Consider the following 26,466-nt stretch of genomic DNA (forward strand, 5'->3'; position numbering starts at 1 on the left):
CATAAGTTTTTCATATTGGGATGCCTGGGTGGCTCAATCAGTTGAGTGTCCGACTTTGGCTCAGGTCATGATCTTGTGGCTTGTGGGTTCAAGCCCCATGTCAGGTTCTGTGCTGACAGCTCAGAGCTTGGAGCTGCTTCAGATTTTGTATCTCACTCTCTCTTTTCCCCTCCTCCATTTGTGCTCTGTCTCTCTCTGTCTCTGTCTCTCTCTCTCTCTCTCTGTCTCAAAAATAAACAAACATTAGAAAAAAGTTTTTCATATTGAATGTTTGAATATTTGTTGTATAATGAACAAGATGAAGGTAAGGGTCAGAAATAATCATGATTAGCAAAGGCTTTAATAATGCTACTTTGTGGCTTGCACATTACCTACATATTTTATTGTATTACCTATTAACTACCTCTTAAAACAATTCTGTGAAGTAATTACTGTTTTGCCCTCATTTTATTTATTTATTTTTAAAGGTTTATTTATTTTTGAGAGACAGCGTGAGTGGGGGAGGGGCAGAGAGAGAAAGAGGGAATCACAAAATCAGAAGCAGACTTCAGGCTCTGAGCTGTCAGCACAGAGCCCAATGCAGGGCTGGGACCCATGAACTGGTGAGATCATGAGCTGAGGTGAAGTCGGACGCTTAACCTACCGAGAAAACCAAGCGCCCCTTATTTTATTTTTTTAAAGTTTATTTATTTAAAGCAAGCAGGGAAGGCAGAGAGAGAGGGAGAGAGAAAATCCCAAACAGGCTCCGCAGTGGTAGTTTTAAGCAGCCCCGTGTTGGTGTCGATCTTATGAATCGTGAGATCATGACCTTCCAAAATCAAAAGCCTGTTGCTTAACCGAGTGAGCCTTCCCAGGTGCCTGCCCTCATTTTATACATGAGGAGATTGATGTTGGAAGAGAAGAAATATTTTCTTTTTTTTCTTTAAGTTTTGGTTTATTTTGAGAGAGGGGATGCAGGGGTGGGGTCAGAGAGAATCCCAAGCTGACTTCACACTGTCAGCACCGAGCCCAATGCAAGGCTCTAACTCAAGAACGGTGAGATCATGGCCTGAGCCTAAACCAGGAAGTCAGACCCTTACTCAGCTGAGCCACCCATGCGCCCTGAAATGAAATATTTTCTAAGGTCATGGGCAGTTAGTGGCAGATTCAGGACTTCAGAGGCAGTATAAATCAAGGGTCTGTGTCCTTAACCATTTGTATTCTGGTAATTTATAATGCAGAATGGCTTTTGTGTAACGTATGTATTGTATATTTGTGTTTAGATTACTGTTATTACCTCTCACTGTATGTTAGCTTGGAATTTGATTCTAAGGAGTTTGCATTGTATATTTTGGCCTTTTTCATTGTGTTTATAATATGCTTTAAGCATTCACCAAAAAAAATGGTTTTATTCATACCTTAAAAAAATGACAGTGTGGCTGCTCTACAGTTGTGCTTTGTGTGTGGATAATTGATTAAATTACCTTGGGGCACCTGGGTGGCTCAGCAGCATAAGCCCCTACCTTGGCTCAGGTCATGATCTCATGGTTCTTGAGTTTGAGCCCCGAAGTGTGGTGCTCTCTGCTGTCAGTACAGAGCCCGCTTCAGATCTTCTGTCTTGCTCTCTGTCTGCCACTCCCTTTCTTTCTCTTTCAAAAAAAATTAAAATGAAAAAAATACATACATAAGTAAAAATAAAAATGTTTTTAAAAATTGATATGGGTTTTTTTTAATGTGTACTGTTTTTGCTGAAAATATTTAATTCTTTAGGATGAAGTCTGAATAAAGAAAAGGGATGGAGAATAGGGAAAGGAAGGGCTTAGTATATAGTACCTAAATTTGCCTGACTCTGACAGACCTTGGAATTTCACAACCAGCAAAGTTTTTTCTGAATTCCTAGTAGTTGCTTGCTCTTCCACTCTGTCACATGGAAATAAGTATAACAAATGTAATACTTGCTACTACTAAAGAATTTTAATTCTGAAAAGCTTCAAGAAGATAGTATAACTTTAACATCTATAGAAAACCATTGTTTATTTTTTAGTACTTATTTGATTTCTTAATCTGTACAAAGCAAAGAAATAAATGGAATCATTTTGCACCTACATGTAACTTACTTTTTCATTTCTATATTGGACATTGCTTCACATTTATAAATTTATTACTTTTTAATGGTTGTATAGTATTCCTATGTGATAGTTTATCATATTTAATAGTCCTTTCTTGATGGATCGTTTTTTGCACAATTATCCCCAATGTAAAGAACAATGTAATTAACATTCTTATAAACTGCTTTTGGGAGCTAATATAAATCCTAAAACCTATGTTACTAGGTCAAAGAGTATGTATAGGCTTGCTTTTTATTGTTATTTTTTAAGTTTATTTATTTTGAGATAGAGCTTGTGTGAATGGGGGAGGGGCATGACCTGAGCCTTAATCAAGAGTCGGACACTTAACCAGCTGAGCCACCCAGGCATCCTGGATTTTTTCTTTCTGATTTATAAAAACCTTAATTTTGGGCCCTAGGTGGCTCAGTCATTAAGCATCTGACCGGCTCAGGTCATGATCTCACGGTTTGTGAGTTTGAGTCCCACATCGGGTGAGCTCATGCCCCACTTTGGTTGATCTGGAGTCCCCCATCTGGTGAACTCAAGCCCTGCTTCTCTCTCACTTCCCTGTCTGGCTGTCTGTCTCTCTCTCTCTCTCTCTCTCTCTCTCTCTCTCTCAGCCCCTTGCCCACTTGCGCCCTCTTTCTCTCTCAAAAAAACCCCCAAAGCTTAATATAAAGTGTACATGTTTGCTGTAACAGTTGCTGTAACAGATATTTTGGTCTAGCTTGTCATTTCTCATAAAATTTTGTTTGTTCTGCCATCTGGAAGCTTCTGTATATTGGTATGGTACATTTCTACATATATACATGTAGTTACACACAATGTAAATGTGAATATGTGTATACACAATGTAAATATGTTTCTATATATTTTCATTACCTTTCTTCCTGTATTATTTTTGTAATTTTAGGTTGGAAATCTTGTTAATCTGCTTAAAAGTAGGAAAAACATTTCCCTGCTATGATAGGAATTAAATATTTTTCTTATTTTGACTTTTTTTTCTTTTACTTTTTATGGTGCTTTTTCTAAAATGCAGAGTTTTAAAACTTAATTTTGAAGTAATTTCAACTTGCAGAGAAGATGAAAAGCTCCCATATATTTTCTCTCTCTCACATGAATGTATAAATTCCATATATCCTAACCCGGATTCACCAATTAACTTTTTACTACATTTGTTCTATATTTATCCATCATCCGTTTCTTCATCTGTCTACCTTCCTTCCCTTTCTCCCTTTTTCTCCTTCCTTACCTACCCACACACACATTTTTTGGAAAACATTTGAGAGGAGCAAAATCCCTAAATACTTCAGTGTGTACATTTCCTAAGAACAAGGATATTCATTTATGTAACCTTAGAATAGTTGTCAAGACCCAGAAATTTAACATTGATGCTATTAGTTATTGAAGTTCACTAATTGTCCCACTAATGTCTTTTGTAGCAGGTTTTTTGTTTGTTTGGTTTTTTTGTTTGTTTTATTTGTTTGTTTTTAATTTTTTTTTCTCCGTCTGCTTAGAATCCAGTTGAGGATCTCATATTGCATTTAATTTTCATAAAGTTTTCTCAACCTTTCTGTATTTTTCATGGCACTGATATTTTTGAAGAATATAAACCTTTTATTTTGTAGTATATTCCCTGTTTTGGGATTGTTGGTAATGATGAGATTGGGTTTATGAATTTTTGGAGAAAATACAACAAAATTCTCACTATTATGTCAAGGGATACTTGATGACAGTTTGTTCCATCGTAGATAATGTTACCGAGATCACTTGATGAAGGTGGAATTTGCCAAGTTCTCCACTGTAAACTTATTCTTTGTCCCTTTATAATAAGTTTTGGGGAGATACTTTGAACGTACGTAAATAAGTTGTTTCCCATTGGAATTAGTTTTAGTTTCTATTGGTGATTCTTGGCTGAATCAATTATCAATATAAGGATTACAAAATGAGTATGTTTTCTGCTTCTCAATCTAAACTTTTTGGTAAGTATTATACTTATAGAGCCTTCTTTGTTCTTTATATGTCTGTCTGCCAATTAATCATTTATTTAGGAATGGACTTGTGGGTTTTTTGTTTTGTTTTGTTTTGTTTTAATTTTTCTTAGTGTTTATTTTTGAGAGAGAGAGAGAGATGGAGTGTGAGTGGAAGAGGGGCAGAGAGGGAGACAGAATCTGGAGCAGGCTCCAGGCTCTGAGCTGTCAGCACAGAACCCAAGCTGGGGCTTGAACCCACGAACCATGAGATCATGACCTGAGCTGAAGTAAGATGCTTAACTGATTGAGTCACCCAGGCGCCCCTTAACTTGTGTTCTTGTTTTATTCCTTGGTTTGTAATTCATGACTATTATTATTTTGATGCTCATCTAATCAGATTTTAAAATATTGAATATATCTGAATATATATATCTGAATATATATGTAGTTTCTGGGGCAACTGTCTAAATATTTGAAGGGTAGTAGTCTCCATTGTAGTGTTGGCAGTGGCAGAGGCTTGAAACTGAAAGTCATTAAGACCTAAGTAACTTGTTATTAGAAATAAAAGAAAGTGGTGGATGTGTCATTAGGTTTAAGGCTAGTTTTATGTTTCCTAAACTTAATGTCTGATAAGAAGATAGTATCATATGAAAATAATCATGTTAGCTTATGAAACTTTAGTTTTGTAAAATCAATGTACTCTTAAAATGCAAATACAGTTTCTTTGCCAAGGGCTTTTATGATATTTATATTTGATAATTAAAGTACAAGGATTGTTCCTAGGTAAAATTCCCCCACCCCACGTTCACTTTGTCAGGTATATATACCTGTGCTTTATATATACATTTAGACTTTGTGGGAAGGGGAGTTGCTGCTGCCATTTTGTTAAATGTAGTGAAATATTTTAGTTATTAAAGGTTTGGAAAACATTACATGTGTTGGAATGCCTGGCTGGTTCAGTTGGTAGAGCGTGGGACTCTTGATCTTGGGGTTGTAAATTTGAGCCCCACATGGGTGTAGAGATTACATAAAATCTTTAAAAGCAAACAAAACATTACATGTGTTCACAGTAGTAGAATATGGCAATATTTTAAACTATTCTCTTGGTCTTTTTTTTCCTTTTCAATTTAAATTTGATTCTTGTTATCTGGTGTTAAGCTTTATCAGAGCCAAGTGGCTTCAATACCACCACACTTAGAAATACATATTTTGCCTAACTGAAGAAAAAAAAAAGTAGTTATATACAGCTTGTTTGGTGATTCTTTTGATTTCCTTTATTGCTAATGGGGCAGTGGTTTGTCTTGATGGATTTGTATTTGTTTGAAATTATGTAGTTATACTTTTTATGAGATAAGCTCGATATGTAGTTTTGCTTCCCTTACATGTTTCTCCTTACTTTGTAAGTGGAGTGTTAAAGTCCCCTGCAATTACCACATTCTTATCAATAAGGTTGCTTATGTTTATGAGTAATTGTTTTATATATTTGGGGGCTCCGGTATTCGGCGCATAGACATTTATAATTGTTAGCTCTTCCTGGTGGATAGACCCTGTAATTATTATATAATGCCCTTCTTCATCTCTTGTTACAGCCTTTAATTTAAAGTCTAGTTTGTCTGATATAAGTATGGCTACTCCAGCTTTCTTTTGGCTTCCAGTAGCATGATAAATAGTTCTCCATCCTGTTTCTCCTTACTTTGAACAGAGTATAGTTATTTAATTATCTCGGATTAATTTATTTATTGTGACTTTTCCTCAGCAGATAGCGTCCTGTAGCTCAACATGATTGACTCCATTTGTAATATTGACACATTTGAATAACTTCTCATTGTGTTAGAGTAGTGCTTGAAAACTCAGATTTTCTTTCAAGCTTGATACATAAAGTAGTCATTCTTTTTAGGCGTTTTGGAATCAAAACGCTAGCCTGCATTCTTGATAAAGAAAAAATATTTTATCAAACCATATTTAACCTATGATAACTTTACAGTTGTGCATTCAGGCAGTTTCTGGTAATTTGTTACATAGTGAATGATACTGGTATTCACTGTGGTGGATGATGAAATAATTTCCTTCTCATGTTCTTTAATGACCTGTTTTGTAATGATAGTTGATTTTGATAATTTTTAAATCGCTTGCTTTTTTCCCCCAGGTTTTTGAGGTATAATTGACAAATAAAATTGTAAGAAATTTAAATTATACATCGTGGTGATTTGATCATGTATACAGTTGTGAAAGTATTCTCTCCATCTAGTTAACTCATCCATCATCTCATATATATATGTATTTTAATATATATATTTGTAAGAATCTTTTTATTTTTAAGACACATTCTCTGTAATAATATGAAGCTTTAAATACCCTGTTCTGCTGTCTTTAATTCTTCTTTGACATTTTGTATGTCTGTATTTGAAGCTCCCTAGCCTTGGCAGCCAGTGCTTATTAGGAGGCTCCTGCTGACCAAACATGGAATTATTTGACTATAAATAAGAATAATAACTGCATTGGTCATCATGATTCTAAAAGACAAAAAATGATTCCCTTTATTCCCCCAAAAGAAAAATGAGTTGGTCACCATTGGACAATGACAGGGATCTCATTATTTGGAAAGCTGTTAAGACTGAAGTAGTTCTTCCTTTACTGTATGAACTGTGCTACTGGCTGTCCAAATCCTGGTGCTAGAGTTGCATCCAGGACCAGTTAAATCAGAATCTGGGGCACACAGCCAGGCATTTTGCTATGTTTAAAAAAATTGAGGGGCACCTGGGTGACTCACTCAGTTTAGTATCCGACTCTCACAGTTCATGAGTTTGAGCCCTGCACTGGGCTCCGTGCTGACAGCGTGAGCCTGGTTGGGATTCTTTCTCTCCCTCTCTCTCCGCCCCCTTCCCTGCTTGCTCTGCCTCTCTCTCAATAAATTAACATTTTTTAAAAAAAATTAGGTGATTTGGATGTGTGCCTAGGCTTCAGAATTACTGTTCTACAAGGTATTTCTCTTACCAGGTACTCTGTACTAACTAAGCAGCATTTCTATGGTAAATGTGACTGCCAGTTCAATGGTCTTTGAAAGGGGGGGAAAAAGCATTGAGGGGGAAAAAGATATGCTGTGTGTACTGTGTGCATGTCACATTTGGGATCTTATTTTTATTGATGTAACCTTTCTTTTCTAGGCCTCTTTTATACCACACTTGCCTATTCTTCATCCCTCCAACCTCTATTTCCAAAGCCATTGGCTGCTGCTCCTGTCTAGTCAGTTTTGCTGATCTCTGCTCGGTATACCTGACTTCTAAATGTTGGAGAGTGCTCTCAAAGTTCTTACCCTAGGTGTCCTTTGGTTTTAAATACTAGTAAATACTTTTTATATTCTGATTACTCTCAGATGTTTATCTCTAGCCCTAACAATATTACCTCTTGGATTCCAGAATGGAATATTTGGCTTGGATGTCTAATAGAGTATCTTGAACTTAACATGTACAAAATCTTGAGGTTTTTCATTTCAAACATGGTTCTATTCTAGACTCGGTAAATAGTAAGATCAAGGGCTCTCACTTTAAGAGCCCTGTATCATTCTTGATTCCTCTCTTAACTTTTCCTGTACTCCTGTAAATACATTAGCAAATCCTGTCAATTTGACCCTCTGTATATTAAAAAAAATTTTTTTTAACGTTTATTTATTTTTGGGAGAGAGACCAGAGCACGAATGGGGGACAGGCAGAGAGAGGGGGAGACGCAGAATCCAAAGCAGGCTCCAGGCTCTGAGCTGTCAGCACAGAGCCCGATGCGGGGTTGGAACCCATGAACCGCAAGGTCATGACCTGAGCCGAAGTCAGATGCTTAACTCTGAGCCACCCAGGCACAGATCCTCAATATATTTTGAATATGACTGCTACTTCTCACTCTACTCTTTTACCCCCCGTTTATCTTCTGTGGTTCTGTTAGTCACTCAGTTTGAAATCCATGATAAGTCCTCTTTCCAAATTAAAATCCCTATTTCTTAGCATGATGCATAATAAGATCTTCATACCTGTTATTTATCTGCTTCATGACTCATTTGTTCCCTTACTGTAGTGTTCCAGCCATAAGAACTACTTGTAGTTCTCAAATGAATCACAATCATTGTGGCTGTGCTTTCTACTTGGATTTTTTGTTTGTTTGAGAGAGAGACAGCAAGTGTGTGCACCCATGTGAACAGGGGAGGGGTGGAGAGGGACAGACAGAAAGAGAGAATCCCAAGCAGGTTCTGCACTGTCAGTGCAGAGCCCAACATGGGGGCCGATCTCGGGAACCATGAGATTCTTGAGCCAAAATCAAGAGTTGGACGCTCAACTGACTGAGCCACCTAGGCATCCCTCTACTTGGAATTTTTAAAAGCTTTTTATTTTGGAAAAATGTTAGATTTACAGAAAAGTTAAGCTGCAGAGATAGACTATTCATGTGCCTTCACCTAGTTTGTTTCCCTTAGTGTTGCCTCATTCATATTACTGTGATACATTTGTCACAACTAAAAAAACCAACATTTCTACCCGCCCGGAATTTTTATTTTTCTTTAGATTACCTACTTTATTAATAAATACTACCATGTCTCCTGTGAAACTGATGTTTTGTCCTCGGTGTTTCAGTAGCCCCTTGTAGATATTCATAGCACTTCTGGGAATATATGAATAAGGCGGTCTTAGTACTAGAAAAGACATTGTTAGTATTGCTTCATTTGAACATGTTTGGGGCGAAAAATAAAAACAGTGATTCCACATTTTAGAACAGCTGCTTGACCACAACAGTAGTCAGTATATAGAGAGTATTTCAGTGGATTTGGGAAATAGATCATTTAAAGCATTTGGTATCCAACAACCAGATTTTCCCCTGATTGTTGAAATCAGGACATCAATGTGGTGGCTTGAATTCATGGATCATTGTATGTGTTGGGGAAAAAATGAATCTTTGAACATTAAAACCACATTCACCATGAAATATTCTTGTTGAGAGGAATGAAAGTCCACTTGAGGCAATAGCTGATTTGTCTCTTACCTTGTTTTCTGTGATATATACATAATGGATGGAATTTTCATTAGATGATGCTTAAAATTATTTTCTAGGGTAAAATTTGTATTTAAGTGAAATGTGTGTGATTCTTGTATTTCTTTTTTTTTTTTTTTAAATGTTTTATTTAATTTTTGAGAGAGAGACAGAGTGTGAACAGGGGAGGGGCAGAGAGAGGGAGACACAGAATCTGAAACAGGCTCCAGGCTCTGAGCTATCAGCCCAGAGCCTGACGCGGGGCTCGAACTCACAAGCCATGAGATCGTGACCTGAGCCGAAGTCGGACGTTCAGCCGACTGAGCCACCCAGGCGCCCCCTCGTATTTCTTTTTAATAAAGGACTCTCTCTCATTTTAAATTCTCATTGTACTTTTAGGTTTTCTTTTTTAGATTTGTTTATGATTCTTGATGGATGAATGATTAAAAGCGAAGATAAAACTATTTTCTACTAGAATTCTCATTCATTTCCAGAGCATTGAATCACCACTGATTAAAATACACTTGTGATATTTACTCAGTTCTAGATGCTTTCAGGGCCTATTCGTTGCAGTCTTGAAGGATTCTGGGACAAAATGTATCTGCTATTGTATTGGGACCCTTATAATTAAGGGTAATGCTGGATGGAATTATATCACAAAATCCTTCTGAATTTAAACCTGAGGGCTTGGATCTGAAACTGTTACTGTCATCTGTGTCTTAATTGTATTCAGGTAGCTATTCGGAAGTTTGAAATGTGATGTTTTTCCAGCAGATTTGTTTGAATAACCAATATTAAACTGGGAATTCCAGGGCAAAGACTATCTTACTTATATTGTATTCCTTAAAGTATCTGACACATGGGCCACCAAAGACAATTAATGTAGTTTTTAAAGTAGATGTTAGGAAATACAAGGATGATATCTTCTAAAATTTAAAAGTAAGAAAAATAAATACTCTGTGGCTTTATTCTGTGCAGTACTGTGTAACACAAATATGTGTGAACCAAATATATAATTTTAAATTCTCCAGTGTTTCATTAAAATAATTGAAATGGGTGAAAATAATTTAAACAATATCTTTGGCTTAACTCCTTGTATTGTTTCAACATCTTAGCAATATACAGAATTAATGAAAGTTTTTGCTTTTTTGTGTACTAAATCTTCAAAGTTCAGTGCATATTTTATACTTACAATATTTTTTAAGAAGAGCCATATTTCAAGTGCTTAGTACTATAGGTATCTAATGATTAAAATGTATTGGACAGTGTTAAAACTAACCCATGAGGGTAATTTTACTTAAGCCTTCTCATTCCAGATGCTGAATACTTGATCTTTATTTAGATTTCAAAAATTTGTAGTTGGAGAGGTAGATTCACGTAGCAAGCTATTGCAGATACATTTAAAAGTTTTTCAGTAGTGAAATTGAGTATCAGGTATTTAATTGAAAATTAAAATGGAAGGGCTGGCCTGAATGTTAATAGTAAAAGATTACTTTTTTTTTTTGCTTTTTTAAGATTTTATTTATTTATTATTTATTCTTTTTTAATTTATTGTCAAATTGGTTTCCGTACAACACCCAGTGCTCATCCCAACAGGTGCCCTCCTCAATAAAAGATTAATAAAATAAACTGAAAATAACAAGTGTTGACAAGGATGTGGAGCTAGCTGGTGGTTATACAATGTTGTCAATGCACTAAAGACCACTGCATTATACACTTTAAAGTAGTGTGTTACATGAATTTCACCTCAATAAATAAAAATTAGTTTAAATAAAATTGAAATTTTGTTTCTTAGTTACAGTTGCCTTAAAGTGTTAAGTAGCAACATTTGGCTAGTGGCTTTTGTGGACAGTGTCGTTCTATGGCAGTGTGGTAATCAATAGGAGATGGAAACTTTTAAAAAGCATTCTTTTTTCTTGGCACTTGAAATATATATATTTTTTTAAATATAAATTTTTTAATTCTAAGAATTCAGTAACCATTAGATGCTAAACTTTTCATCGCCAGAATCTGTAGCTGAACATTCTTGATATAGGCTGAGGGTAACACTATTGATAAGGTCATTGTAAGACTTGAATGAGGAGTACCTAGGTGGCTCAGTTGGTTAATTGTCCAACTCCAATTCAGGTCATGATCTTGTGGTTCTTGAATTCGAGCCCCACTTGGGGCTGTCTGCTGTCAGCACAGAACCTGCTTTGGATCCTCTGTCCCCCTCTCTCTCTGACCCTCCCCTACGTGCACTTTCTCAAACTGATCGACTGTCTGTCTCTCTTTCTCTCAGAAATAAACATTTAAAAAAGTATTGAAAGAATTGAGTGAAATACTTTCAAGCACTGGATATGGTTAATTGCTCCTTTTCAGGGTTCCCATAGCACTCTGCCCCCTAAGCCTAACTGTAGTTCTTTAAGGTGTCATATGCCTACTGACATATTGTAAGCTCTTTCAGGGGGGTACTGTGTCTTATTCATCCTTATACTTCTAGCATCTTGCATGGTGCACAGTACATAGAGTAAATATTTTTTATTTTATTTTGAGGGAGAGAGAGCTCGCGTGTGCAAATGGGGGGCGGGAATCCCCAAATAGGCTCCGTGCTTGAGCCTGACACAGACCTGATCGCACCACCCTGAGATCATGACCTGAGCCGATACCAGGAGTCAGATGCTCAACTGACTGAGAGCCACTCTGGTCCCCCTGCCCCGTGCCCTTAAAAAAAAAAATTTTTTTTAAATAAGTATTTGAATTAAAACCTTGAATCATTCCTCTGCCTCTTAGTGTACACCTTAGAATGGGCAAAGGTTTTTATTAGCAATGCTGAGTGCCATTAAGCCCATAAAAGGTCTGTTGTATACAGAATAAATAGAATATTTATGAATGACACTGCCTGAGGGGGTTGCTCTGAAATGTTTCAGCCAGCATCAGTTTTACCAGAATCTATAAATAGTTGAGTTCTTCAGATATATTTAGAAATAGCTATGATTTGCAAGGTGGTTCTGGATACACACACACATATGTATACGTATATATATTCATAAAAGTATGTTCTTGCCTTCAAAATACCTGAAGAAAGGATTAATTGCGATACGTAGATAAGCAGTCTGAAAGTGTGAGAGTATCTTCAAAGGAGGATGAGCTTTTTTTTTTTTTAATTATTATTTAATTTATATCCAAGTTAGCATATAGTGCAACAATGATTTCAGGAGTAGATTCCTTAATGCCCCTTACCCACTTAGCCCATCCCCCCTCGACATCCCCTCCAGCAGCCCTCTGTTCTCTATATTTAAGAGTCTCTTAGGTTTTGTCCCCCTCGTTTTTATATTATTTTTGCTTCCCTTCCCTTATGTTCACCTGTTTAGTATCTTAAATTCCTCATATGAGTGAAGTCATATGATATTTGTCTTTCTCTAATTTCGCTTAGCATAATACCCTCAAGTTCCATCCATGTAGTTGCAAAGGGATGAGCTTTTCTTAAGTTGTGATAGATTTATTTGGTGTTTGACATGATTTGGCGGATTTGGATGCTTGGAGTTTGGTTGTCAAGTCAGAATCTAAGTAAATTGGCTTAGTTACCAATAGAAGAGCCCCTGGAAATCTAGCTATGAATTTTGCTGTGGTGATCATTTTGTAAATGGCATTTGTTTTAATTACTAACATTCACTTGTTAGATGTCATACACTTTGTACTGTAGCTAATTTGTTTATTATAATTTTAGTGATATCTAAACGTTCTGCATTCATTGTTGGAGTAGCAGATCTGCCAGGTGACTTGGGTAGTTATCTCAGTCTTGGCAAGTGCTGAAGGCTAAAGAGGCATTATTTAATGGAACTTAACGAGTTGGGTAAAACCAACCCTGAGGGTAAGTCTTCTCGGAGTAGCTGGGTCTAATTGTCTAAGTCAGTATCACTGTATTTCTTCCCTGTTACAACAGGGTAGAACAGTAGGGAGGCTGCTGAACGTATTGAAGTAGTATGTATGGTTAAGATAAAAATAATTTTAGAAATCTAGGAGTCCCCAGGTGCCTCGGTGGCTCAGTTAGTTAAACATCCGACTCTTGATTTTAGCTCAGGTCACGATCTCACGTGTCATGAGTTTGAGCACCGCGTCAGGCTCTGTGCTGACAGCACGGAGCCTGCTTAGGATTCTTTTCTCTCCCTCTCTCTCTGTCCTTCCCATGCTCATCGCGCTCTCGTGCTCTCTCTCTCAAATAAATAAATAAACATTAAAAAAGAAATCTAGGAGTCCCAAGTAATTGTCAGGATATGTAATTCTCTGATTTAAAAAAAGTTAACTGTTTTTCTTAGCAAAGTGATTAATTCAAAACCTGATTTTTCTGGGAAGAAGATCTCACTATTTTTGTCTTGTGTACAAGGGGAAGAGCAGTAAACTGGAGAGTCGTGACACTAGAGTTTTATTTCCCAGCTCTGCCACTGCCTAATATGTATTATTTGGGGCACCTTATAAAAAGAAAGGGTGTAGGGGCGCCTGGGTGGCGCAGTCGGTTAAGCCTCCGACTTCAGCCAGGTCATGATCTCGCGGTCCGTGAGTTCGAGCCCCGCGTCAGGCTCTGGGCTGATGGCTCGGAGCCTGGAGCCTGTTTCCGATTCTGTGTCTCCCTCTCTCTCTGCCCCTCCTCCGTTCATGCTCTGTCTCTCTCTGTCCCAAAAATAAATAAAAAAAACGTTGAAAAAAAAAATTTAAAAAGAAAGGGTGTAGTAATCTCTTGTAGTTTCTATCTGGAATAGTTCTATAGTGTTACTCATTTACTTCTGAAAATAACAGAATATTCACTCCTTCATATACTTGTGCCTTGCATAGCATCCCTGACATCCTTTTTTATCTTTATCTAGTGTGTTGTTGGTGGCTGCAATGCCAGCTTTGCTTCTCAGGGAGGGCTAGCTCGCCATGTACCCACACACTTCAGTCAGCAGAACTCCTCAAAAGTTTCTAGCCAGCCAAAGGCCAAAGAAGAATCTCCTTCTAAAGCTGGAATGAACAAAAGGAGAAAATTAAAGAACAAAAGACGACGTTCATTACGTAAGTTTTTCACTAAAAATCTGTATGTAGTAGATAGCTTTTGTTTCTATGTTGGGCTTTCATGCAAATTCAGGTTTTACTGTTCTTTAACTCTGTGTATTTTTGTTAACAGTAATAAACAGATGGGATCCCTTGGGTGTTAGTGTGAGAGTTCAGTGATGTATGTTTTGTCTTACCTTTCTAGTTAAGAGAGGGTAAGTATATGTGGCCTTAGAATACAAAGTCTGTATACAGTTAGAGTTTGAGGGTTCCTTTGATTCTGCTGTAAAACAAGAAAATTTAAAATATGGCGGTGTTGGTATTTTAGAAAATTTGAACATGTTAAAGGTAATAATGAAGTAAAAGTAACCAATCTGCTGCAGAGTGGTATGGGTGAATAGCAAAACTATTTGTAGTGTGTGTCTCTGTACTTAAATGTGTTGTAACACATATGTTAATATGTTTAATTACCAGATTATGAAATGTATCCTCAATATTTAGGGTATAGTCTAGACGATAAGTTTTATATACGTGGGGAGCAGGAATTGATGTTGAAGCTCCACAGCCTAGCACTCTGCCTGGTTTGTGGTGTCAGCTGGCTGATTCAGCACATCCTGAATGGAGAGCGAGAATTGACTGAAGCTGTTATTGAAAGGGAGTCCACTGCAAGGGTGAACTAGATAGAAAAAAAATAGATTGTACCTTACCTTTTCTCTTGGGATTTGATTAGAACGTAGAAGAGACTCCAGACACTAATCCAGACTAGAAGGCTTGTCTCTAAAATGTTCAAATTTTTTTTGTTACTACAGAGCTACAGTGGACAAATGAACAAACCGTGGGTGACAAACTTTTCTAAGCTCTCTTTTAAGTGTCTTATTTTTGAAATAAATGTTTATTTTTCAAAGTTGGCTATTGAATTTAGGTTATGGATCCATTTTCCTTTTGACTTCCTTTTAGAAAAACAGAAATTACATCTGTTTTTTTTTACTTGAATATTGATGTGGTACTTGCAATCACACAGAAAATTGCTAAATATATATTATGGTATTCAAAGTTGAGAATCACTTTCCCGCCTCTTTGACTCAATAGCCTCATTACTATTTTCATCTCTGTGTATACGTAGTAATCATTTAAACTTACTGACTTTTCATATTATTTGGTAGTATCTATGCAATTTGCTAGTTCTTTTAAAGAGAATGGGTTAAATATCTAGTTCTTTCTTAGAGAAGGAGGGACTGGTGCCTGCTTAAGTATATGGCCTCTTTTGAGAGTGTTGTTTTTTCCAGTATTAACTACTAAAACAGGCTGTGTAGGGAGAGTGGTGGGGAAAAACAATCTTTTTGTTTCCTGTTTTATGGGGGGAGAATAAAGATAATCCTGAGTATATGAGCTTTAAAAGATTCAGGAGCTGTCGTTGTGAGCAGTCACTGTTAAGATTTGAATGGCAGGGTTGCTGCTGTTGCAGTCCATTCCTTCTTTAAAAATGTACCTATCTGTAGCAGTGTAGTAAAATCATCACTTTGCTAGTGCCTTCCTCATGTGATTCAGAAAGGTCATTTTCACTCAACTGGGAGAGAAGTATATCAATGAACAGTAGAACTGCAGCTTAAGTCATTTTCTCTTTGATACAATTTATAAAATTTATTTCGAAGCTTTTCTGTTTTAACATACTTCAAAGTAAAGTGGAAAGAAGAGTACAATAAATACTTGCATATCCTTCATTTAGAGAATATGCCATATTTGCTTTATCTCCCTATATATGTAGTTTTTTTGTTCTGATTACAACATAGATTCTAAGAATGCATCTCCTAAGAATATTCTTTTACATAACTATGGTACTGTTCTTGGGAAGGATACCCATAATACCATACCTGAAGGGCAAAAAAAGAAATCAGATGGTATGTTTAATTCTGAACCACAGGAAAATAGAGCCTCTATTTTTGTGGTCTCCAGAAGTTTTTGATTGTACAGCTCATCAGTTAAAAAGAAAAAAAAAAAAAATGCTTGGGCACCCTATCCCAACATGTACTTACACAGTACACACAGGTAATGCTGCTGATGCACGTTATAAAACAATCACCAAGAAGGATATATGAAAAAAACATTGAGATGGAAAAAAAAAAAGTAGTGATACTATTTTCTTCCCTTACCCTAATGGATCATGACAAGACCTGCTTTGGAGACTATTATTTTAGTTTCTATTTTTCCTAAGTGCTTATCATGCTCAGGAAAAAGTGTATTTGGAGAGCATGGACAGAATAGAGTACGCTTTCTTTTCCTCCTAGTAGCTACAAATCTAACAGGAAGGGAATTTGTTTCTCAGTGTTTAAGTAAAATCATGACTTTTTTATTCCGTATAAGTCAGATATTTTTTTCTGACTGATTTCCTGTTGCATTCCTAGTGTTGTGGGTTTTGCTAGTTTATTACTTGATGTTGTTTTGCTTATTTCCTTTTGAAGAAAGATCCAGTAAAAAAAAAAAAAAAGCTATTTAGGTTGTTGTATTGAGTATGCCAACTGGTGAAACATTTCCCCACAAAAGCTCTGGTGAATTTGTGTAGGTGTTCTGAGAACTCCATGATTAGTAAAGGAAAATCCACTTCATATAGTAGTAAATCAGAATAGTGTGGTAAATCAGCATACGTGTAATTCAGAATATGCTGTAGCAGGAAATCAAGCCCTCTCTTTTAATGTCAATAAAATGTAATTCTTAATTACATATGATCTTGAAAAATTACATGTATTAGTAAGCTCCGCAATTGTAAAATAAATTCATTTTCCTTGTTGTGAGCAATGTTCTTATTAGGAATAAAAATAGCACAATTTATAATAATACTAGCGGGATGAAAATAGAAATTTAAAAAATGTTCTTACCAAATTAAACCTTTAGTGTATAGTTTTGTGATTACACTAAAGCTTACTCTAGGTTTGTGAGTTTATTTTTAAAAGTAGTATAAGCTTATTAATATAAACTGCTTTGTGACTTATGAAGGCATTTTTCACATGCATTTCTTTTTCCTAAACTATAGCTGTTGTTATCTCCGTTTCACAAATAAGGAAACAGGCCAAGTAGATTAAGCAGTTTGCCTAAAGCTGCACAGCTAATAACTGGTGGAGTTGGGAGTTAGAAAGAATTTTGGCGGACTCATTGGCATTCAAGGATGTATTCATAATTTTCTTAGATTGTTGTTGGAAGAGTTCTTTACAGTCAAGAAAATAATTGTCAAGAACTCCAAAATAATATTACCAGTTTGTCAAATTTGGAATTTTTTTTTAAGTTTATTCAGATAATCTCTACACCCAGCGTGGGGCTTGAACTCATGACCCTGAGATCAAGAGTCGCATGCTCCTCCCACTGAGCCAGCCAGGTGCCCCAAATTTGGAAAATTTTTGATTACATGTTTATAAATATAGAGTATTCCTGACATACATGTTATATGTTTGGCTGTGGTGAATTAGATCTCAGTGTGTTGATAGATGGAGATACTCATCAGATTGTTGAAAATGCAGGACTGGTGCTCAGGCAAGATGCTGGAGTGAAATATGAAATTACATGGAAAAGATAGCTGAAATGTGGAATCATGAGGTCTGAGGTTACAACCTCCCACACCAAACGGCACAATTAAGCCACATTCACTCATTAGCTTTTGTATATTCTTCTTGTCAGCTAGAACCCATGTTCTGAAAGCAAAATAAAATTTTTTATTTAAACACCAGATAGATACTTGTTAATTGTTTTAACCCTTACTTATTACATTTTTGTAGAAAATGGACTATTTGGCTGTTTGGCAAATTGTTACATTTTTCTAAATATTCTTTACTTCTTTTGTGTTGACTTTTAGCACGACCACATGATTTCTTCGATGCACAAACACTGGATGCGATAAGACATCGAGCCATATGCTTTAACCTCTCAGCTCATATAGAAAGTTTAGGGAAGGGACACAGTGTTGTTTTTCATAGTACTGTAAGTATTTGTTTTTGTTTTTTAATTATCTATGTAGGTCTGCAAGAACATGTATTTTGACTTTCACAATCACATTTCTAAACTGCTCAAAACCTTAGAATATATATTTTAACAAAATCAAAAAGTTCTGCTTTATCAGTATTTTAAAAATTACTTGTATTGTTGGTTGTAAAGCAAATACAGTTAACTCTTAAGCAACATGGGTTTAAATTGCACAGATCCACTTACATACAGATTTTTTTCAATAAACATAGTAAAGTACTGTAAATGTCTTTTTTCTTCCTTATGATTTTAGTGTTTTCTTTTAGTTTACTTTATTGTCAGAATATAGTATATAATACACATAATGTACAAAATATGTGTTAATTGACTGTTTATGTTTTCGGTAAGGTTTCTGGTCAACAGTAGGCTGTTAGTTCTTGGGGAGTCAAAAGTTATATGTGGGTTTTTGACTGGGTGAGTGGTTGGCAGCCTTAACCTCTGGGTTGTTCAAGAGTCAACTGTATTCCCCACAGTTCAACATTTTGATGATTCAATTGAATATTTTAGCCTTTAATTTGAGCTATTTAGGAATATTAGGGTGACATTTGGGCTTGTAGGCATTTGCAGATCAGGCTTTGACCTTATAATTAGGTGTCTTTTCTGGTTTCCTCATTTGTAAAGTTAGAGTATTAGACTTCTTTTAAGTCTTATCCCTGAGTGCTTACATGCTTTTCCTTCAGCCTCAGAAACACATCTAAAGAAATAAGATAATGGCCATAAAATTAAAGATTTATGAAAGAGGGATTTTTTTTTTAAGTTTATGTATTTATTTTGAGAGAGAGAGACATGGAGACATTGTGAGTGGGGGAGGGGCAGGGAGAGAGACTCCCAAGCAGGCTCTGTGCTGCCAGCACAGAGCCCACCATGGGGCTTGAACTCATGAAATTGTGAGATCAGCCTGAGCCAAACCAAGAATCTGATGCTTAACTGACTGAGCCACCCAGGTGCCCTGAAGGAGGGATTTTTTATTTATTTATTCTACTGATGTATCCCAAGTTTCTGTAATTGTTCCTGACACATAGTACTCCGTTTATTTGCTGAATGACCGTGTTGTTCAATATAGGAAAAGTACCAAATTTGAAAAAGCAGTAACTATTTTTGGTTAGCTAGGAGGTAACAGAGTTGTTCTTTTTCCCAGGCCCTTTGCTGTTTTATTATGCAGTCATCTTTATTATTTTTTTTAGTGTTTTTAAAAAATGTTTATTTATTTTGAGAGCGGGGGTGGGGGTGGGGAGGAGAGGAGCAGAAAGAGAGGGAGAAAGAGAATCCCAAGCAGGTCCCATATGCAGTGTGGAGCCCAACGTGGGCCACGCTTGGTTTTGTGAACCGTGAGGTCACGACCTGAGCTGAAATCAAGAGTCAGATGCTTAACCAACTGAGTCACCCAGGTACCCCGAGGTAAATTTTAGGTCAGACCTTGTTGATTTGAATCTCTGGAGAAAGAGATTGTTTTGACTCTTGAAATATAAAATATACTAAATTTAGGTTTTAGTATTTAGATCAATCAGAATACACAAGGATAAAATACAAAAGATCATATTGATACCAATTTCTCTGCTGGTTTGAATATCTGTTTTTTCCATCTCCTGTAACCTTGAGGTTTTGTTGCATTGCATTTTTACTTTTTCATTTGTGTATACTTCCAATGAAAAATTCCCAGTTTTGACTATGATTGCTAGAATTAAAGGCAACAAATGTAGAAGATTAGACACAAAGCAAGGGAATCATTGCTCTGAGATTGGAGCACATGAGAGGTGTGAGTTTGGGTTTGAGGAAAGGTGAAACTGTATATTCTCTATGAAGAAAAATTGGATTAAAAAAAATATTGGAGGGGCACTTGGATGACTCAGTCTGTTAAGTGTCTGACTTTGGCTCAGGTCATGATCTCACGGTTCGTGAGATCAAGCCCCCCCACGTCAGGCTTTGTGCTGACAGCTCAGAGCCTGGAGCCTGCTTTGGATCCTGTGTGTGTGTGTGTGTGTGTGTGTCTTTCTGTCTGTCTCTCTCTCTCAAAAATAAATATAAAAAAAATTGGAAATATAGTTATCTAAATAAGAACAAAAGTATTGAAAGGAAAAACAGAGTTTGTGAAGACCAAAGTTAAAATGGCTGTAATGGGAATTTTGTTGGGATTCAGCAAGATCAGGGGCTTGTTCAGCAGTGATGGTTGAAGTCCTCCTTTGAAGTTTGGTAACGTAGGCTCATGATTTGGTCTATAATTGTTCTTCTTTTCAAAGGTCAATAAGTAAGTTTTGGTCACCAGACCCATAGTATGGCATTAGTACTCATTTGTCCATTCACTTAAATACTGAGCACCTGCTTTGTACTAATGATACAGCAGAGAACAAAACTGATTAAAACAAAACAATAAACTATGTCTAGTGGAAGAGACATGATAAGATGAAATAGTAGAGGAAGTGAGGGTGTGAACCATTCAGTTATTAGGGGGATGAACATCATCACTAGAGGGAAAATCAAATATAGAATTGCAAAGTGGGAATATGCCAAGTATGTTTGAAAATAGGCCAAGTATGCACGAAAGCAGAGAGAGTAAGAGTTAAGTCAGAGTGGGGAGAACCTTGTTTGACTAAGACTGTGGCTTTTATTCTTTGTGTGATGGGAAGCCATTGAAGAAATTGGAGTAGCCATGGTCTGCTGTTTTTTTTTTTATAATAATTTTTATTGAGGTGTAATAAATAAAATTGTACCCACTTAAACAGTTATCTATGAGTTTTGACAATTGTACTTACCTGTGAAACCACTACCACCGCCACAATTAAGATACAGAACATTCCCATCACTCAGAGGTTTTCTACTGTAATTTTATAGTTCATCTCTGCCTCCATCCCCTACCCTGGTGAACTCACTGATCTCTTTTCTCTTGTGGATTTTTTTTTTTAATGTTTAGTTTTGAGAGAGAGAGCGCGCGCAAGCAGGGGAGGGGCAGAGAGAGAGGGAGACACAGAAGCTGAAACAGGCTTCAGGCTCTGAGCTGTCGGCACAGAGCCTGACATGGGGCTAGAACTCACAAACCCTGAGGTCATGACCTGAGCTGAAGTCGGACGCTTAACCGACTGAGTCACCCAGGTGCCCCTCTTTCATGTGGATTTTAATGTGCTCACTTGTTTTGTGTGTTGAGGACAGAATGTAGGTCAGGGTGGGGGAAAGAGACATCAGCCTTTTTATCTCAGGTGAGAAAAGGTCAGAATGGTTATGGTGGAGATGCTTAGAATGGTTAGATGTGGAGAAGGGTTAGATTCTGGATATCTTTTGAAAGTACTACTAACCAGAATTATGATGGATCAGATGTCAGGTTTGGTAATGAAAGTAAGGGATGCCCACAGTGTTTCTGGCCTGGGCAACTGGGCAAAGTAGTGGAGTTGCTATTTAATAGAGGCTTTGGGGAAAGCAGACTGGGGGAGAGGGGAGTGTCAAGAGCTATAATTTTGATACATTCAGTAGAGAATCTACTCCCTCTTTAACTTAGGCACATGGATGTAAGAGTTTGAGCTCAGAGAAGAAGTACGGCCACAGGTACAAATATGTAAGTTTTCAGCATATTAGTGGTATTTAAAGGAATCAGACTGGATAGAATCATGTAGGAACTAAGTATAAATAAAGAAGTCTAAGGAGTGAGATTTGGGGCTTATCACTGATTTTAAAGGACAATAAATCTGATGAAATAATGGTTTGGTAATGAGCAAGTATCTCTACATATTAGGGAATAGTGGTGACAATGATGAGTACAGTTGTGTTTTAAGAAATGAAGCATCAACATTCACATGCTTTCATTAGAGCATCTCCCTTGTGATGAAATCCTTAGGTTCACCATGGGAGGAATAGTTATGATCAAAAAAGTGAAGGACCTAAAAATAGTGGTGATTATATTAGGAGTCTGGAAAAATTCTTTTTTAATTTACGTGGACAAAACCATTTATGAAGATGAAAACATAAGCTTTTTAGCTGTAGAAAACATTTGAGAGATTTTAAGAACATACCTATGTTTGTCATACAAGGTATGACAAGTTTTTTTTCCATAAAAACTAAGGAGTAGGGATGATTTGCATCTCAAGTGACCTTGTGGAAGGACCTTGACTAAGGAAGAGCCACAAAAGTAGAGTGTAATCTTGAGGAATGCTTTTTGCTGAGGAAAGTGGTTAGAAGAGGCATCAGTCTGGGAACAGGTCTTCGTGGACATAATAGAAAAGAAAGGAGTGGGACACCTGGGTGGCTCAGTCAGTTAAGCGTCTGACTTCAGCTCAGGTCATGATCTCACAACTCTTGAATTCGAGCCCCGCATTGGGCTCTGTGCTGACAGCTCAGAGCCTGGAGCCTGCTTCGGATTCTGTGTCTCCTTCTCTCTCTGCCCTTCTCCCACTCACGTTCTATCTCTCTGTCTCTCAGAAATAAATAAATGTAAAAAAATTAAAAAAAAAAAAAAAAGAAAAAGGAGTTAGGTGGACAGGTTCACCCAAGTTCCATGACTAGAAAGGTTTTGATGGAGGTGGTATGTGTTAAACAGAATTGCTTCTTTTAGCAGTCAGATATTCAATACGAACTGCAATTTTAAGTTTCCTTAGTAATCAAATAAGCATTTATAGGAAATACCTGTGTAGATAATGAAACAGTTTTGCAGAAAAATATATGTGTGAGGTGGTACTATGCTATATGCAGTTTGCCTAATTTGTCGTCTTTAATTGAAACATTTTCTTCTGAGCCTTCTCCAGAAGAGGTCAGCAGAATCCTAGTTACTAGTCAGTTGGTTTGCATTGTTTTTATATTATAATTTTTTGTAGAGGTGTTTTGTTTCAGCATCCTCAGATTTGTCTTTAGTCTTTTAAATTAATCTTATTATCAAGTCTAGAATTAGAGTACCTAACTGTTGGTTTTTAAGTAATGGGAATTATAGGTTTTATTGATGTATAAAGTGCTGTTTTTACTTTAATATAATACTTCAACATATTTTGAGGTGGCTGTTTGCAGCTTAAAGTTGGTGAAAATACTGAGACTTCGATTATGAGAACACTACAGTGCTAATTTTGCTAATATGGAAGTTGTAAGAGTTACAAAATACCATTTTGGTCAGTTATTATTTAAGCATTATCTTAATTTTCAGAATCTAGTAATGAATGACCAGTATATTACCCTTTGTTAAAAATGTTTTATTTATTTTTGAGAAAGAGACAGAGCATGAACCAGGGAGGGCCAGAGAGCGAGGGAGACACAGAATTCCAAGCAGCTCCAGGCTCTGCACTGTTAGCACAGAGCCCTACGGGGGGCTTGAACTCACGGACCGCGAGATCATGACCTGAGCTGAAGTTGGGCACTTAACTGGGCACCCCAGTATATTCCCTTTTTCATACTTTATGTTATGTAGGTCTTTTTAATTTAGGTTGATCTGTAGATTCCTTATAATTGAACCTAAACACTGATTGGCTGTTTCATTTAAAGTAACACAAACCAACCAGCAAACAAAAACATCCAAGCAAACAACAAATATCTTAGTCATAAATTATAGACCTCTCCCATCTCCGCAGTTCTTTTTTCTTTACCATCTTATTCTTTAAAAATATTTCAACTAGGGGCACCTGGGTGGCTCAGTCGGTTGAGCGTCCGACTTCGGGTCAGGTCATGATCTCACGGTTCGTGGGTTCCAGCCCCGTGTCGGGCTCTGTGCTGACAGCTCAGAGCCTGGAGCCTGTGTCAGATTCTGTGTCTCCCTCTCTCTCTGCCCCTCCTCCACTTGCACTCTGTCTCTCTCTGTCTCAAAAATAAATAAACATTAAAAAAATTAAAAAAAAATTTTTCAACTAATGCATTGTTGGTTGGCAGTCTAGCTAATCTTCAGACTTTAATAGTAAAATAAATAGCATTTTTCAGTCCCTTAATAAAGATAATATGGTATTAATATTTGGGCATACAAAATTTTTTCAACTCCTTTTTTCTCTGTTTCTTTTGTGAAAATATATGATCAAAAGGTGAAGCTGCTATTAAAGCAGGTCAGAACAAAATTCTGTGATAATATCTGGTCCAGGATATGAATACTTAAAAATTCTTAATTAGAATCAAAACTGCTTTTTATTGATGCATTAAAATAATGTTTTACAAATAATTTTTATGAACTCTTATATCATTACTAGGTAATAGCTAAGAGAAAAGAGGATTCTGGAAAGATAAAACTTTTGCTTCATTGGATGCCTGAAGACATGTAAGTATTTGAAATACTGTATAATTAATAGACTCTTATTTTCTTTAAAAAATTTTTTTTAATGTTTATTTTTGAGAGAGACAGAGAGAGTGCGAGCTGTGGAGGGGCAGAGAGAGAGAGGGAGACACAGAATGCAAAGCAGGTTCCAGGGTCTGAGCTGTCAGCCCAAAGCCCGGTGCAGAGCTCGAACTCACAAACCATGAGATCATGATTGAGCCAATGTCAGACGCTTAACTGACTGAGCCACTCAGGCATCCTTCTTATTTTCTTTTTAATGTTTATTTTTGAGAGAGTGAGTATACAGGTGCACGTGTGGGGGTGGGGCAGAAAGAGAGGGGACAGAGGATCTGAAGTGGCTCTGTACTGACAGCAGAGCTGAAGTCAGATGCTTAATAACTGACTGAGCCATTCAGGTGCCCCATAGACTCTCTTATTTTTATTATGATCTTACACTCAAATATCTACTGTGTTTGAATAGTTACTGTGTTTGAATATAAAAGAATTACAGAAATTAGACTGCAAAACATTTTGACCTGTCAGGGTTAAAGAATCTGTGAAAGTTCTTATAGTACCTGACTCAAGTTACAACCTTTACAACTAGCTGTTTCTGTTTTCAATAAAAGTTGTAGCAATTTTTAATCATTTTTAGAATGTAATTATTTTTATGATTTTTAGATGACCCTCAGGCAGTACGCAAGCAGCCTTAGTTTTGCCTGTGTTTGAATCATTTAAAAACATTCTAAACATTTTCTAGCTCACAGTGATAAAGAAAAATCATTTAGCTTGTTTTCCAAAAGCATTATATTTTTCTGGCCCTGAAAATCCTTAGGTTTTTCATGTTTTTGTGTTTAATTTTCCTTTTATCTTTTTTTTTAATGTTTATTTATTTATTTTGGAGAGAGAGAGAGCACAATTGGGGGAGGAGCAGAGAAGGAAGAGGAGGAGGAGGGGGAGAGAGAATCCCAAGCAGGCTCAGCACTGTCAGCGCAGAGCCTGATTGAGGGCTCAAACCCACGCACTGTGAGATTGTGACCTGAGCCAAAATCAAGAGTCGGATGCTTAGCCGACTAAGCTGCTCAAGTGCCCCTCCTTTTATGTTTTTATTAAAATTCTTTTTGTTAGAAAAGGTAATAAAGGTATATAAATCATAAAAGTTTGGGGTAAAATCAATAAATACCAAGAATAGAATAAATGAATGAATGGACTCTCATTGTGTATACTTGGTTTTTCAGAAATTAATAGTATGTGGTTAACATTTATCTTTTGTTACTCAGTATTTTTCTACAGTATTGTTTCTCAGACTTCATTCTAAGGAGATGTTAATGTGATGTGAATTAAGAGTTCTTCAATAGATTTGAGAGTTTACAATACATGTTAGCATATTAGTAAAGAAATCTAGCTTTTTTTAAATCCTGTGACTATCAAACTTCCATTAACGTAGAACATATTTTCCACACACATCCCCTCCATCCAGGTTTTGTGGAAATGCTACTGTAAAATATTTTGAAATGGCTGTGTAAAACTTATTTAATGAACTCCTTTTTTTCCTGAAACACTAAAGGTACCCGTTTTTCTCTGCTGTTAAAGAGATATTAAGATCAGCCAGTACACAAACTATGCAAATTATTGATGGGTTTCAATACACATCGCCTTCCTGAAAATTTGTGCCAATTATAATCCTATCCACTACATTAGAGAGCTTATTTCTCTGGTTATTAACACTGTTATCATTCTTACATTTTATATTTCTTTGATTACAAATAAGATAATTTTTAAACTGTTTTTATCTTTGGTGAATTGTTGGTTTGTATCCTTTGTCTATCATGTTCCTTTTTCCCTGATGAATATTCACCTGTTTCATACTGATTTGTAAGAGCTCTTTTTATGTTAAGGTTATAAACAGTTTCTTTTCCTTTTTTTTTTTTTTTTTTTTTAATTTTTTTTTTCAACGTTTTTTATTATTTATTTTTGGGACAGAGAGAGACAGAGCATGAATGGGGGAGGGGCAGAGAGAGAGGGAGACACAGAATCGGAAACAGGCTCCAGGCTCCGAGCCATCAGCCCAGAGCCTGACGCGGGGCTCGAACTCACGGACCGCGAGATCGTGACCTGGCTGAAGTCGGACGCTTAACCGACTGCGCCACCCAGGCACCCCTAAACAGTTTCTTTAAAG

General features: G+C 36.6%; 1 protein-coding gene across 4 annotated transcripts in view; it reads left to right on the plus strand.

The window, feature by feature from the left end:
* AEBP2 (AE binding protein 2) overlaps positions 1-26,466 on the plus strand; it is a 92,857-nt gene that overhangs the window by 38,601 nt on the left and 27,790 nt on the right. For all 4 annotated transcript variants that reach the window (XM_042991855.1, XM_042991856.1, XM_042991857.1 and 1 more), the window contains exons 4-6: positions 13,912-14,098; positions 17,919-18,043; positions 24,226-24,293. In XM_042991855.1, coding sequence (XP_042847789.1) covers positions 13,912-14,098; positions 17,919-18,043; positions 24,226-24,293 — 380 coding nt within the window. The remainder of the gene's footprint in view (positions 1-13,911; positions 14,099-17,918; positions 18,044-24,225; positions 24,294-26,466) is intronic.

This window comes from Panthera tigris, chromosome B4 (assembly GCF_018350195.1).
Source record: "Panthera tigris isolate Pti1 chromosome B4, P.tigris_Pti1_mat1.1, whole genome shotgun sequence".
Classification (NCBI taxonomy): Eukaryota; Metazoa; Chordata; class Mammalia; order Carnivora; family Felidae; genus Panthera; species Panthera tigris.